General features: G+C 42.4%; 1 protein-coding gene across 3 annotated transcripts in view; it reads right to left on the bottom strand.

Moving 5' to 3' along the window:
* LOC119175750 (armadillo-like helical domain-containing protein 3) overlaps positions 1 to 16,650 on the bottom strand; it is a 66,057-nt gene that overhangs the window by 11,631 nt on the left and 37,776 nt on the right. For 2 of the 3 annotated variants that reach the window (XM_037426703.2, XM_075876092.1), the window contains exons 21-22: positions 11,212 to 11,421; positions 2,947 to 3,022 (exon numbers count right to left, since the gene is read on the bottom strand). In XM_037426703.2, coding sequence (XP_037282600.2) covers positions 2,947 to 3,022; positions 11,212 to 11,421 — 286 coding nt within the window. Of the gene's footprint in view, positions 1 to 2,946; positions 3,023 to 11,194; positions 11,422 to 16,650 lie in introns of all 3 variants that reach the window. The other variant, XR_012886589.1, reaches the window with a different exon arrangement.

The following is a 16,650-nucleotide window of genomic DNA, read 5'->3' as shown; positions in this document are numbered from 1 at the left end:
TGTCCATTTTAAGCTATAGCTGCATACTGCGCGCACAGTTCAGATTAAAGTAGCGTCGCCTTCATATTGTGTGCTCTTTATAGCAAAAGCAACTTGTATTGGACTAGAAAGAACGGCGGTTGGCAGCCGAAAGCGTTTCCCCGCTGGGAGTTTTCTTTCTTTCACCGAAAATCTCAAGTGATCCCAACTGTAATTTCGGTCTCCGCCGTTTCACAAATCGCTGCCCACGGACCGAAGAAGGAGTGCAGGAACGGGCGACGTATGGTAACATAGCAAGCGATCCCCGGGATCAAATCGCAATTTGTCGCGTGAATCCAGCACTACCAGCAGAGAAGCAGCGTGCCCGCAGTGTTTGGGCATTTTCGGCGATTGCTCGCAGCTCAGGAGCTGCCGTGGCTTGCGAAATGTTTTTTTTTTTTTTTTTGAAGAACTTTAAGGATGAATTAGGCACTGATATTTACACCAGAGATAGCTTATGACAATTAATACCCAAATGTATGGTTTTCCAAAAACTGACTTGTGATTTTTTTGTTTTTTTTTTAAGCCGAGTCCCCCTAAAAGCATTGACGTGTTCAAAAATATTCAATTTTAGCCGAGTTTGACTGTAACTTCTTGCGCCGAATGAGCTCCCCAGGATTTCTGTATTTGCGTTTTCTTCCTACACACTGATAAATGCAACCAGTGGAAGTGCTTCGCTGGTGCTGAATGAACTGCCTGAGCAGATACTCAGTGCCACGGATGCACGAATCCTGCTGTGCTCAAATTTTCCATCAGGAAGTATTGTAATCATTGGTGACAGTTTAACAGCGAAAGCTGTTATATGATCACAACAAGGGTCGCATGCACCGTAGTGTCCATCGCCGCTACCACCACCGCCGCCAGTGTCTCTAACCAATACCTTGCGAAATGAGAAAAAAAAAATTAAGAGAATAAAAAATGCCAAGGCCACAATGGGATTCAAGCCCGGGTCCCCTGCATGCCCGTCGAGTGTTCTCCCAGAGAGCCACGCCGGTGCTTGAAACTCTGTTGCAAACTGACCCTAGGCAGACTTGATGTAGGGAAAGGAATCGCGTTAAGAGTGATAAAGCATTTTAGAACAGCCTTAGAAGAATAAGGCTTCAAACAATGCAAATTGCGTACCGAGTGGGTCGTCGAATGCTCTAACCTATTACTAAAGCTTCTGGTGTAGTTCTTCGTCGTCACTGACAGCATGAAAAATTGCACATAATTCGTTAGAAGTGTTAAGAGGGTACCATGCTTCTACAAAGAATGACAAAGGATGGCACAGTGAATGCCTCCCACCCACACAAAAGTTCTGATGATTTATGGCATAGCAGGTACCCTGCAAGTGCACTTATAGCAGTGGCCCAAAGAGTGCTTAAAAAAGGCTCTAAAAGGCCGCCTTTCCAGATTTCGCAGTGACTGTGCTGTGCATAGGGCGCTGGCCTGGTGGTTTTTTAATACTATAAACATATGATGACGCTCACTTCTATATGTTCTCGCTATATTTGATTTACCAGTACGTACATGTATATTATTTTTGCGAATGAAGCCCACAGGTTTAATCAGCACAGTTCATACAATGGGCAACCTAAGGCCTATGAAATCATCTAAACAAATAAATAATTGATAAATATATAAGCCAGTAGGTGAACAACGCAGAACATCAAAGATTTTATTTTTTTGAAGCCAGCCCATCGCATGGTTCAAAGCTCATAAATATATTGAAATAAAAGTACTATTTTCAAAACTCTTCATTTATCTTTTTCGCGACCGAAAAAAAGTAAAAAAAACAGGCAAAATGACCGCAAATGTTTTTTCACTCACTTTGTAGATTTTTTCCGAATAAAACGGTACCATTACTTCAATGAAATATTGTTTCTTTATTTTTCTGATTGCATACAAAGATACCGCAGGCACGGTATCAGAAGTGACAATGCAATGTAAGGTGAGACACAGGTGGAGAAGGAAGAATAAACTATTGAAGAAACATGGAGAAGTGGGACTATTTCACATTGAGAAACACAACTATGGTGGATATAGTAGTATAATTGGTTTCATGTGAGACCAATTTTTGTTGATGTATAGTTGTCATTGGTTCTATTGTTAGAAAATCACATGACGACTATAGTCGTCAACCATTCCAAGAAGGTTAAGGGAAGAACCAATGTGATGCCCCAGTGCACAGGCAGAAAGGACAGCTGTTCACTGGAACAGCAATTTTAATTTTCTGTACCAAATTTCTGCCGCTATTCCTAAATATGTACGCCACTAAGAATCATCGTGAAGCTCTGAGCAAGTACCCCCCCCCCTCGTGAACATTACCGGCAAATGGGAAGGGGGGGGCTTTCTCAGAATGGCTCCGTGATTCAAGATGGTGGCGGCAAAGTCTTGCCACCAGAAAAAAAGAGAGAACATGAACTTGCAAAAAAGTTTTTTAGTTCTTGTTCATGGCACAGTGTATTACAATGATTAAGAAACACACTACAAGCAAACTAAATGCGATCAACCCGTGGGAAGCATGGCATAGAAACACCTCTGATGATGAGCCGATGCCAATGCAACAACTCTGGGCCACAGGCACAATCTCAGAAGCCCTACTTTACAAGTGAGATCACCCGAATATGTGCTAACTAGCATGTCAAAAACACTATTGTCAAACTGCAAAATAGCCATGGGTGTCATGCACCCAGTTCTGAGTCATTAGGCATAAGAAAATTGCACTTTGACAACCATTTTAGGGTACAGGTGCTTTGAGATCGCATCTGAATGCGGTGTGTGATTACGGTGCAGAGCATGAGGATGGGGGCCTTGCTCAGACTTTAGAGTGTGTTACTCTCGAGAAGGATAGATTGGGAAAGTCCTAACAATACAACAAAAAAAAAAATATCCATTGTCCCCGCACTTAAGTAAACCTATAAAATAAGAAGGGAAGATCATGCTCACCTGACATTTACCAAGTGATTGGAAAGTTTGGCTGCAGAATCCTTCCACTGGCTGTCTCCAGTTGTATAACGTAGTGCTGGAAATGTTTGCAGATATGCGTTGAGCAGAAGCAATGACAAAATTCATCTACCACCAATCACATCGTCTGATATTTCCTTTCCCATATGGGTTATGCACTTTCAGTATCTGTCACTTGTTCTATCGTACATGTGTGGTATATGCTTTGAATTATGCACAACTAGGCTTCTGCAAATATTCGGATGCTTCAAATATTTGAAATATTGAACAGTATTTGTATTCAGTTCAATTCGAATTCAAATTAATAGAATTTTGTAAATATTCAGAATGAACAAATAGGTGTACAGTCCACATGTAACATCCCTATAAATGTGGAGTTTAACGTCCCAAAACCACCATACGATTATGAGAGACGCCGTAGTGGAGGGCTACGGAAATTTCGACCACCTGGGGTTCTTTAACGTGCGCCCAAATCTGAGCACACGGGCCTACAACATTTTCGCCTTTATCGGAAATGCAGCCGCCGAAGCCGGGATGTGGTTTTACGGCAGTGAAGTGCTAAAAATGAAATCGCCTATTTAAGTGTACCGTATTTACTCGCGTAATGAACCCACCTTTTTTTTTCAGAAAAGTTGGCGCCAATTTGGGGGGAGGGTTGATTACGCGGAAGAAATAGTCACGAGAGTTATAACAACGAAAATTTCGTGTGACAGCTTTGCTTGTTTTGGCCCGAGAAATGCGCGACAAATCTTTTTTGAAGCCGGAAGCTCTTTTTGTTTTCTCCCATAACGAAAGTGCACAAATCGACGCCGAAGTGTCGTCCAGCCGCTCGATTCCCATGCTATACAGTACATGCTGTTTGTAGCCCGCCATGTAGCTAGCGTACCGGCTGAACACGGTTTGCGCAGCAGGTGTCCCAAAAGAGTTCACAATGACAAACCCGACAACAAAAACGCAGCGTTAGATGGTGGCACACAAATGTTGCGATAGACGTTGCGGTAGACATTGCGGGTGCACGAGGCCCCGTCGTTGCGGTTGCGTTTTGAGTGGCCTTTGAGATGACGGGCACGCGGTGTGTTTTTATGCCGTGCGGCCACCATTTTGAAGGCCACCAGCTTTGTTTTTGTGCCGCTGTGCTTGCGTGGCACTATCAGCAAAGAGGTTTCTCCTGCATTCGACAGATGGTGCTTTACCACAAAAGGAGCAACTTTTAAATTTTAATTGACATCGTCCGTGCTCACGCTGCTCGCAACTGTTTAGCACAACTGCTAAACTATGTTTTTACTTTTATTGTGTAGTTAATTTGTGATATAATGGCTTGATTTAACATTGTTTCTATCGTCAATGGCACTCGCCATCATACCAAAATAAAATGAACAGATAAATTTTTTAAAACGTTGCTTTTTTTTTTCAAGGACCAAGGTGGGGGATGGGCTCATTATGCGAGTGGGTTCAATACAAGAGTAAATACGGTATATTAGCCTGAGTATAACTTCATGTAAAGATGGTTTCACTGCAACAAGGGCGTGGTAAGCCAGGAAAACACCTACCCAGGAAAAATCCACACAGCTGCGAAGCCCCACTTTAACATAAGTTTTGAAGTGCGGTTTACTCTCTGTCCGTGACGTCTTTTCTAGTTTTATGCGCCGTTACATATGTTGAAGTAAACTAACTAAACCAGCAAGCAACCATCCTTGACCCACTTCAAAGTTAAATGAACATATTACCCTCATACCAATTCATCATTTTTAAAGTTTAAGAGCTTGCTAAACCAGTTTATATGCACTAAGTAGAGTAAATATTAAAACTTAGCATATTTTATCGGCTACCACTTCTATTTCAGTGAAAGTCAAATCCTGGTACTATTAAAAGTTGTTTCCACTTCCTTTGAACCATAAAAATGGCATTCGCACAGACCTTGTTTCTATTCTTAAAAAATATTGTGTAAGTTAGTTTGGTTATGACAAATATGTACATTTTTCTTTATAACATCACATCACATCACATCACATCACATCACTTTAATACCTTAAAGACCCCCATGTAGGGGGTATTACATAAGGGGTGGGTTACAGGTAAATGCACACAGGTTTTCAAATGGAAATGTGCGTGGTGACCTTCTCTTTAAATGTTGCTGGACACGCGATGGCTGGAACGTCACAGGGAAGGCCATTCCAGTCCACTGCTACACGGGGGAAAAAAGAGGCAGAAAAAGTAGTAGTGCGAGCATGTGGACGGGCAATTTGAAACGCGTGGGCAGTGCGGTGAGATATGCGCGTCGGTGGGACGATGTAGGGTGCTTGATTAAGAGGGCTGTGAAAGAACTTGTGTAGCAAACAAAGACTGGTAATGCGGCGGCGCACTGAAAGATTCGAAAGACCAGTTTCACGTTTAAGGGATGATATGCTTATGTTATATGAATATGAAGAATGTATGAACCTAGTGGCGCGGTTTTGCACAGACTCTAATTCATTTATCAAGTATACCTGGTGCGGGCTCCATATGGGAGCTGCATATTCTAGTTTAGTTCGGATTAAAGATTTATAGGCGAGAAGTTTGATGTCAGGTGGGGCATGACGCAAATGACGCTTCAAAAAACCCAGAGTTCGGTTCGCTGATGATATGACGTTCGTGATATGCGTGTGCCATGAAAGATCACTGGATAAGGTGACGCCTAGGTATTTATAGGATTTAATTTGTTCAAGAGTAGAGTTAGCTATTACGTAAGAAAAATGCAAGGGATTATGCTGGCGTTGAAAAGAAACGAGTTTGCATTTAAAGGGGTTAAGCTCCATCAACCACAGGTCGCACCATTGCTGTACACGATGAAGGTCATTTTGAAGTGCAGTTTGATCAGAGGGGTTAGTAATTTTGCGGTATAGAACACAATCGTCGGCAAACATGCGGATATGAGAAGATACATGCATGGGTAGATCGTTAATATATATTAGAAACAGAAGGGGTCCGAGGACGGAACCTTGGGGGACTCCCGATGTTACCGAGAGGGAGCTGGAATGTTTATTTCTAATATCGACAAACTGGGAACGGTTAGCAAGAAATTCTGAAATCCATGCAAGAATTTTGGGGTGCAGATTCAACTGGGCAAGTTTTAGTAACAGGCGTTTGTGTGGTACCTTATCGAAAGCTTTAGCGAAGTCTAGAAAGATTGCATCAGTCTGGAAGTTACGGTCAAGATTAGCGTGCAAATCATGAGTAAATATAGCTAGTTGTGTTTCACAAGATAAAGATTTACGAAATCCATGCTGGGAAGAATGAAAGAAATTGTTAGCATCCAGAAAGTTTATTATGTGAGTGTATATGACGTGTTCCATGATTTTGCATGAGACGCTGGTTAGTGAAATGGGGCGGTAATTTAGGGGTGACTGTTTGTTACCTGATTTGTGGACCGGAATGACCTTTCCCACTTTCCAGTCTTCTGGCAGCATTCCTGTTTGAAGCGACAATGAAAACAGCATCGACAAATACACTGCAATAATTTGTTTAGTGTTTTTTAACAGTTTAGAGTTAATGTTGTCAACGCCAGCCGATGATGAAAGTTTAATTCTGTCGATAAGGGACGAAATTCCAGCAACAGAAAATTCCACTGGAGTCATTATTGGTAACGTCGTAGTAGGTGGCGAGGGAAGTGGCGAATCGGCTTCTTTTGTGAACACAGAGCAGAACGCGATGTTAAAAACGTCGGCACAATCACCGTCGCTAACTTCCTCACCATATTGGTCAGTAAGCGTTATTTCACGCGGCGGTTGCGGGTTTATAACTTCCCAGAACTTTCTAGGGTTATTTGTTAGAATTTTAGGTAAGTCAATGCGATAAAACGTCTGTTTTGCACTTCGAATTGCAGCATAATATGCGTCTTCTGCAGCATAGTACTTCTCCCATGCGCACGCAGTACCATTACGTTTCGCAGTACGAAAGAGACGTTTCTTTTTATTTTCCTGCCTTATTAAAAGTTTCGAAAACCATGGTTTATTTTGATTAGCAGGTAAGTTCCTGATATATACTGATCATGTGATATATACTGAACATGTGATATATACTGATCGAATTTGAGAATTTGATTAGAAATTATTCAACCAAAATTACTATTCACTTCAAACCTAAAATTCACTATTTGCACAAGCCTAGGCATAACTTTTGTCATATCCGTCTAGCTAAAATATCCTTTTTGTTCACATTTTAGACATACTGAATTAGCGCACCACTCATTGGGCTGTGGTACAAATCTATTTCTGTGCTTGCACTCTGGCCTAGTTCTACTCGTTCTAACTCATTCTGATCTAGTAACTTCCTGGCCCGAAAACTTCCAGGGACCAACCAGATCCACATGCCCTGGCAGTTCCTGGCGACCCACAAGTTGCTAAAAGTGACCTCCTGACAAAAATGAGTGCAAGCTGGATGGAAACACTTCCGATAATGATCCCATGCCATGCCACGCGGTGGGCTGCAAAAAGCCAACACACTCCGACTCGTTCTGGCAGCCCATGGGCAACCGAAGGTGCAACATTGAAGAGGCCCAGGCCCACTCTGTTGTAGTTGGCCACCAATTCTGCTTTTCCTTTTTGCATCGCCCATTTGCATTGCTTCACTCAGCACACGGGACTTATTCGAATCAGCCAGAGTGCAGACAAACACACACAAACAAAAGTTTGGTGTCATTAAATACAAGTGCAACTAGATTTAATGCAATGATGACTGTGTTCAAATTATTTCATTAAACAAAAAGAATCCAGAAACAAGTTTTTTGATAACTCAAAATCTAAAAATGTAGCATAGCGACACCCGAAAGTTACAATGGCATTTATTTTTGCCACCAACCCACAGCTGCAAGTGTAAACAGTTCACGAGGCCAGCCAGAGAGCAGCCTCGACATAGAGCCGCCCATATCACCAAGACTTAGGGGCCAACATGTCTGAGGAATGCAAGTTCGTCCCGTGAATTGATTGCAGGCTACCGATATGCAAAGACAGAACATATACAGCGACTGTGCGAGCAGGCCATGCGAGAAAACACCATGCATAAACCATGAAACAACAAGCGCAACCACCCCCACTCCTAGCATCAGCCAGTAAGACAGCAGTGACTGCCAAATCCGTTGTTGAAAGACCTTCGAAATCAAAAAAAGAAAAAAAGTCTGTTCAGTGCATGGGTGCGGCATGCAGCCTCATCAAAATAAAGCTAGGACTGTGACTAGGGTGCCTACATGTTTCGAATGCAATAGCATCAGAGCAGACACACAAAGGAAAATCAGCGTCTGTCAAAATTAGAAAAAAATCCCAACTTTATCACTCAACTTTCTCAGGAAAAATTTCGTTACACTGAGTTTGGTGGTCCATTTAATGTGCTAATTCAAATTGATAACAATACCGTGCCTTAAGGGGCATTTGCCAGGAAATTAAAATTTCGGTAGATTGAAATAAAGTGTAAATTTAAGGGCTTGTTTTTCTTTATTTCACCCGCCACGGTGGTCTAGTGTCTAGGACCCTCGGCTGCTGACCTGCAGGTCGCGGGATCGAATCCCGGCCACCGCGGCCACATTTTTAATGAAGGCAAAAATGCTTGAGGCTTGTATGCTTAGATTTTGGTGCATGTTAAAGAAGCCCAGGCATTCGAAATTTCCGGAGCCCTCCACTATGGCATCTCTCATAATCATATGGTGGTTTCGGGGCATTAAATAAAAACAATTATTATTATTTTTCTTTATTAGACACAATATTATTAAGTACTAACAGACAATAAACTTTGTAAAATCAGGTTCTGTTAAATCAAGTTTTAACAGTAATGCATATGTGTGCCAGAACCAAAGGGTAATTCCAAATTATGTCTTAATTTTTTTGTGTTAACAAAAGTGAAAGTAACGAATATTGACTGAAGTGATATGAGTGGCCTCGCACTTAAACCTTACAATAAAGTCATACTTGCAGTAGAAAGCTTCATTATATCAGAAACTTTGTTAAAAGTGCCCTGCAACACTTCTTCAAGATTGTCAGAAAATGCTGCTGAACGGTGGCCGAGGCTCCTAAGAACACGCAAGCCAAACATTATACAGTCGAATCTCGATCATTCCAACTCGGAAGGGCCGAAAAATTTGTGTAAATTAAAAAAAGTTCGAATTGATGAAAGCTAAATGAACGGAAGGCTCACCATGCAGTGGCACATGTGCATTGAGCTAACACATGAGGGGGAAGTTTCACAAGACTTGCGTTTATTCACAAATCACAGGACATCTGTCATTAATTGAAGTATTCGGTGATGCGTGTCTGCACATGTTCGCCTAGCAGTGAGTCAATCAATTTCGCACGCAGTATGCCATTTCTATTTCGGCTTCAGCATTCTCCTGGCAGAAGTTGCGTGCGGCAACGTCTGGCGCCAACATTCTCTAAAGACGACGGCAACGACTGCGTCTCTGCTGCTACCCTCTGCGCCGCAGCTGGAGCGTAGCCAGCACATGACGAGAAAGGAGGCGCGTCTGCACGCGAAGAGAAGCAGATCAACATTTGAGAGAGAACCAACACTCCGCAACAGCTTCTTTTTTGTTTTGTTTTTTGTTTGTTTTTGTTTTTTTGCTCTCCTTGCGCGGCGTTGAAAGGACAAAGGTCTCTACGTGGCAGGGACGGAAAGGGGAGAAGCGTGGCACAGACACGTAACAGATCGGCATTTGAGAGAGAGCAAACATTTCGCCGCAGCCTTTTCTTTCGTTTTCTTCTTTCCCTTCTTCGCGGGCAGCGTTGTGGTGTCGGAGATGCCGTCACGAGATTGGCCGTGGTGCTGAGAGCCTTTTCCGAGCACGGTATGTTCAAATTAACTGTGGCAAGTGCTTGCGCGTTCGAATTAGAGGGCGTTTTCGCCCACTGGAATACACATAGCTTTGACGGGACCACAGTGCGAGTTCGAACTAACCAAAATTTCGAATTAAGTGTGTTTGAATTAATGCAATTCGACTGCAGTGGTGCAGATAGCTTGTAATTGACAATTAATTCTCAAAATCAAACTCGTTCTCAAAATTGAATTCTCGAAATTCTAAGGAATTCTCAAAATTGAATTCTCAAAGTCAAACAAGAATTCGTTCCCTCCTCTTTTTACACATGATGACATATACCCAAACTCATGGCCATTGGCTGATTTGAGCATTGTGAGCTGCCTAGTGACCGCAGCCAAGGGAGGCCGCCATGCGCTCGCGATTGCACTGAGAGTAGGCCGTGTGGTCAAACAAGAAAAAGAAAATGTGCCCATGGTCGTGATGCACACATGGGGTAACTTCTATTCCTCGTGTGATCCCTCCCTGCTGAGCTTCCATTGCAGTCATCAGGACAAGAGAACAGAGAAAGCAACTACAGCGTGCGACAAATCTTTGTATAACTCCGTTTCGCACTTGACGGATTCTAAACATTTTTGCAGCAGTTGGTTCGTGAAGCAATAAACTATTTTAACGAAGACTTTTGACAGTTGATTAGAAAAGTGTTGCAGGGCCCCTTTTAGGTAAGTAGGGGTTCTTTTCTTTCAGCAGCAACTTGCAGGTGTCCACACTAGTTCTACATCTCATTAATAATAATACTGAAAGGCAGAGGAGCCCGACTGCACGCCACAGAAGCCAAGATGAAACTAAAAGCACTGAAAGCACTCTGGATTTCTCATCGTGACCGTGAGAGAGTTTCACAACTTGAGTCTCTTTGCAAAGTTAAAACCCCCGACCCAACCATTCCAGCAGGTGACATACAGTTGTAGCAGTGACTGCCTCCTTGCACTATTTTGCAAAATTAGGCAGTAGTGAACAGTGGCACAGTTCACATAGGTTGCCACCTATTACAAATGTGCAATAAACTTAACAAGGCCCTATATCACACATGCTCCCCAACAGATAGTTGAGTACGCTTTCTGCGATAGGAGTGTCGAGAATAAGTAGTGCTCGTGCGTTTGCCAGTGGTCGCCATCACATCATTGTGTATTTCCTATGCTTATCTGTATACGAATTGTACTGTAGTCTTTATCATTAGTCAGCTAGCCTTCACAAGTGAAAATGTGGAAAATCTCTTGATGCACAGTGTGACCTTGACTTCACAATGAATCAATGCAGTCATTTCATGTGAGAAAAAGTGATAGCTTGGTGGTGCATTTCATTCTACTAGCTAAATGATGCTTTTTGCTGCTCCCCAGCAGCATTTCAGTGTGAACGGCCATTATTTGAAAGTTCAGAATACTCGCACACCCCTACCTGCAATGATTACGTACCCATTGAGTACATGCTGTCAAAGACTTGGTGCATACGAATGACCTCATAATAGAGTTCGTCATAGCTCCCAGGTGAGGGCAGGAAGGTGTCTCCATACGTAATGAAAAGGTTGAAGATGTTCACCACTTGACTAGCCAACTGAAAGATGTCATGTTTCTTGACAAAGTCTGACTCTCGGCTCAGCAGGAACTTGAGCAGGCTGATCAGTGCTGCAAATATGAACAACCACATGTACCACAGGGGAAGACAGTCGTGCCCTTATGAGGGACTATAATCCCAAAACATATACTAAAACAACGCCAACCAAAACCAGATCAACGACACAAGGGGAAGAAAAAGATCAGGACTTTTCTTAAAAGTCAACCATAAATGCATAGCCTACGCTATAGCAAAGTTACAAGGAAGTATACAGTACAATCTCAGTAAATGAAAATAGCTTGAATTGTACTGCTACTTAAGCAGAATGACTGCCGCTAAGCTGGCTTGTTCTGCCTTCTGGTGCTGTCACCGTATACATATTTCTCAGTAAACAGTGATGCTACCGAGATCTTTTGATTTGGAGAATATTCAGAGCAGCAAAATTTTGATTTTGGAGCAGTTTATAGCAGCAAAATATTCTATATTGGAGCACTCTGGAGCAGCTAACATCACATCCTGGAGTACACTGGAGAAGCAAGTAGCATTTACATTCAAGGACATGAATAATTATTTTGGGGCTCTTGTGAAGAGCTGAAAATATTTTGATTCATAGCAAATATCATGGAGCCAAACATCTTAGAAGCACTCCCTATTTCACAAGGTGATGCAAAAGTAATGTCGTCATGCTGCTGAGCATTCTGGAACAACTTGTCCAGTGATTACTTTCGTGGCAAAAACAGAATACTAGTGCAATAAAATTGTACTTCATGAAATAAAATTCTAAGTACACCTATGTGGTTACCAACACACGTGGTAGACAAACGCTGCCATGTACAATGCTACAGACTCACAGTTTCCCAACTGCATTCCCCTAAGATGACTCCAAGGAGACAGAGAGGTTCTTTTTCGCTATCAATTATACTGCTCGACGTAATATAATGTCACTTAGCCTCATAAAGACAACCTCCTCCGACACTCTCATCTCTCTGAGGCTTCTCTGAGCTGGGACTACCTCATTTAACAAACCTCGTTTTGCTATTACAGCGAAGTTTTATACAGATAGGGCATTTTGTCTCTACACAAAAAAACCGCAAGCGTCCTCTAGAAAGCAGTGAAAAAAAAATTTGGCTGCGTATCTCTGTTGCTTTGCTGAAAAAGACGTCGAAGTACGAGAGTCTTCTGTCTGGAGGTGCTGCGTGAGATATGGCGCCATGTGGCAGTAATGTGAAGAAACCAAAGTTTTTTTAAAAATGTAAAGCCACTGGTAGCTGGCAGCACTGCTTCGTTTTAGTTAAAACCCCTGAATTTTTCAGTGAAGCGTAGGAAACACCCGCTTTTTCATTCATAGCGTCGCATTGTCAGCGCAGCGTAATGAAGCCTTCTGTCTTTAGAATTATGTATCTACGTATCTTCTATATAAAAAAACACACTGCCTAACATTTACATATTGATGTTGTGCCCCAAATATGTGCAATATTTGCCTTCTTATTGACAAAGTTCAGAGGTATGAACGCAGCCACCAGATCAAGATGTGTGGACTTGATCACAGGCTGAAACTTTGGCCGGATGGCTGAATTAATGAACAGACACCAACAGACAGACCAAATGTTTGCTTCAAAGTATCGTAAGAAAGACTACCATCTTTAGAAAAAAAACCTCACAGGGTACTTTATGCATACACCTAGGACAACTCAAAGGCAAAGGCCATTTTGTTTTTATTGCGATAGCAGTTATAAGGACATTCTCAACTGGTTTTTACCATCACTCTCATGTTTTGTGTAATGTATAAATCGATAACATACCTCCGCACATCGTATATTTTACCTGCAGGGGAAAGAGCACGCGCGGTGGCCACGAATGCTGCTGAAGCATAGATAAAAATAGCCAACCTATCTTCCCATTGCACAAAGGATGCATGCAATAACATCACCCCGCGTACAGGTCTACCATCAATTACTGCTTAAACAGAGAGGAGCGTGCCGTCTGTCTTCAAAGAGCAAGAAGTAATGCAGGGCAGGGGAGGAGTTGTGGCCCTAAAGCAGCAAATGTGAATTTTTACTTTGAGAGCACGGATACCCTTTTACATGTTGTACTTAATCTTAACGCGAACAGACTGTGCGAAAAGTGCTTCACTTTCTGGAGTGGCCAAGCAGGGGTGTGTACTAAGCCTTAATCACAAGGTGGCCACACCCTCGCAACGCCATTTTGGAGGTCCATTCATATGCACCATTCATGCTTACATACATCAGCGTACAAGAGTTGTTTCGGGGGTCACTAGTCATCCAAGTCACCGTATGGATATCGAACAGAGCACGTGAACATGCGGCGAGTGTGTGGACCTTTAAAATGGCTATCCCACCGCTAGTGCTCCTCGCAGGTGACATGAAGCCTTACTTGATGTAACAATACAATATGTTGGTACCATATTCATTGCTAAGAGCTCAAGTGAAACTAACAAATCATATATATCTCTTGGACCCAATATCATGTAACTGAACCGAACATTGGTTAAACGGGCTACGACCACTCCAGATGCTTAAGCTGTTTTCGTGCTGTCAGTCATCTAAATGCGAAGCAGATGTTAATAACCCAGAATGTCTACGAGAAGTCTCATGATGCCTCGATATAGCACATGCCAGCGACTGCACCCTTCGAGCGACGCAGTTTCCCACCATCCAAAACGAAGAAATGAATGCGATACCATGATGTTTATTTTTTTAACCATCAGCTATTGACCCTGGAAAGCGAGAGGCAGAAGTATAACATAGCGTATCCGCTTCACTCATAGTGAGGGTCTCGTTCTGGCAGACTTGGTGCCTTCAGGTAGTATACGAGAAATTATTGGTCAGCTGCCATATCGGAATAAGTTCACACGCTACGTGACGCCAAGCATGCAGATAAAGAGTGTTCCACACTCGCTCTCATCGCTACAGGTGGTGCTCACTGACACTCCCACGTTTAATGCACATATATACCCTATAAAGTGAACGGGGAGATAGCAGCCATGGTAGCTCTGTCGGTAAAGCATCGGATGCATTATTCCAAGGTCACAGGCTCGACCCCGGTTAACAGCAAGTTATCTTTTAGTCCACTTTTCTTTCTTCACATCTACATTAGAATTCGACCTAATAACTTCCTTTATACTTTCCTTGGCATTGTCTCATTAATCTCATTAATACACTCATCTCACTACAATACTACACTATGTTTATTTGTTCCACCAACAGTAGTATCATGTTGTGTGCTTTCTCATCATATTGAACTGTGTTGACACTACCCGAAACATTCACACCCTAAACATAACAACCTAACATGCTGGCCTTGTTTCAAATGCTAAATATGCACCTCTGATTACAAGCTAGCTCCATGCTGTGGTGTATGATGAAAATAATCAACTCTTGATGCTATCATTATTTGGGCAAGCCCATCCGAAGTAGCATGCTAGGCGTGCCACCAGGTAAGCCACTTACACTGGTCATTGAAGAACACATGCTCGTTCGCTTCCTCGCTCACTCACCCACTCACTCACTCGCACTCTATCGCTGACCTCTTTCAAAACGATCACAAACACCGGCCCTTTGAGACAACTGCTCGACATGGTATACCTTCTTTAAGACCGAGTAATACTGTCCAACTCTTTTACCTTCGGGATAGAGCATATTCAGACGGGGGGGACGACAGAAAAAGGGTGTATTTACAATTAGTAGTAGTGCGGGAAAAAACAACCAAGATGGCGAGAGCAGGCACCACATAGTCCTCTTTTTCTTCGTCCTCTAGCTAAGCGGCACATAACAACATGCACCTCTAGTTACAAACTGACTCCACGCTGTTTTAACGTAAGCTTAAGAGTGGTCTAGGTTACAAGTAATGGCAGCAGACTGACGGTCGTACGTATTTATTAGAATCTAGGCCAATAGTTTTTTTTCCAGACTTCTTTGTATCAAACTCCAGGGTCAGCTTAAATTCGAGGATTTTGAAAAACAAGCTATTCTTCATCGAGAAAAGTGATGCAAAACTAGCGCCACCTAGATGGCACTGTAGCCATTAGTAGCGGAGCTAACACCTGGCTTAACTATACACATGAGGCCACCATTTTGATCTTTAGCCATTCGTCATTTTAAGTCGCGCTTCGAGTGGTCCCTGTGTGGCATAGCTCAATGGCGCCTAACAGGCGGTGTCATTATAGTACCGCCTATAAAGGAAAGTTGTCCAAGCGGTGGAGTCGTCATGCAACGTTCAAGCCAGGTGAGACTTTAGAGTGAAAAAAATAAAATAAATGTGTCACTGAAGGGGCTGAAGCGTGAAACAACACCTCAGGAACTTTGATTGTGTGCTCTTTCAAGAAGTGCGGCATATCGAATGCCCTTGATGGCACCGAGAATCACACACTATTTGAAAACAGCGACAAAGAAGTCAGCGACGAGAGAAGCAGCGGCGACTGCTTGGAATGAGCGCAGCATCGGCAAGCAGAGGCTCTTTATGATGCAAATAACTAGAAGCAGTGTGAAAAAAATGACGACAAAGAAGACGACTAGTGGCTGTATGTTTTTAGAGCTATTTGCATCATGAACGAACTGCTTTGTTTGATCTTCATGTTCAATAAATGTCTTTTCATGAACGCTGTCTTCGCTGTTTTGTTCGACCTACAATATCAGGTGATATTTTTTTTTTCCGGGCTTCGGACGTTTGAGGGTCGGCTTAGAATATAGTTCGGCCTAGGTTCGAGCAAATATGGTATATATTTTGACAATTTGCTTTCTTCTATTGTTTTCTTATTGTTCACCCAAAGTGGCCAATAAAGGCGCATGCAAAATGAAAAGAGTGTTCAGACAGTGAAAAGTATTGTTGAACAATCCGAGACCTGAGTGGCACCATCTGTAACTAGCCCTCATCCATCAACTCAGCCAGAAATTCCTGTCAATTTGTTCTGAACGATGTACTTTCTGATAGGAGTGGTTTCATTACTATAAAACAGTTGAACTCACTCAGAATGATGAACTCATCATTTTATGGACAAACTGTAATGAGAGACACAGATCCCAAATTTTATAAAACAAGTCTAATTATTAGTAGGGGTATGTAAATAATATTCAAAATTTTCAATGTCTTTGTAATAATGTTTGCTATTCAATTTGATTCACACTGGAATTTACTTATTTAAAACTATTCAAATTTCCCAAAATCAGATACAGTCAATATCAGATTGACATTGCCCCTTTACAGTTATCAATTTTTTTTACCCCATCATAGTCTCGTATCGTGGTAAAGCTGTCTTTCAGGCTCTGCTACAGTCTCAAATG

The sequence above is a fragment of the Rhipicephalus microplus genome, chromosome X, assembly GCF_043290135.1.
Source record: "Rhipicephalus microplus isolate Deutch F79 chromosome X, USDA_Rmic, whole genome shotgun sequence".
In the NCBI taxonomy this organism is placed as follows: domain Eukaryota; kingdom Metazoa; phylum Arthropoda; class Arachnida; order Ixodida; family Ixodidae; genus Rhipicephalus; species Rhipicephalus microplus.
The sequence above is the reverse complement of the archived record's forward strand: the minus strand, read 5'-3'. Positions and strand labels throughout refer to the sequence as shown.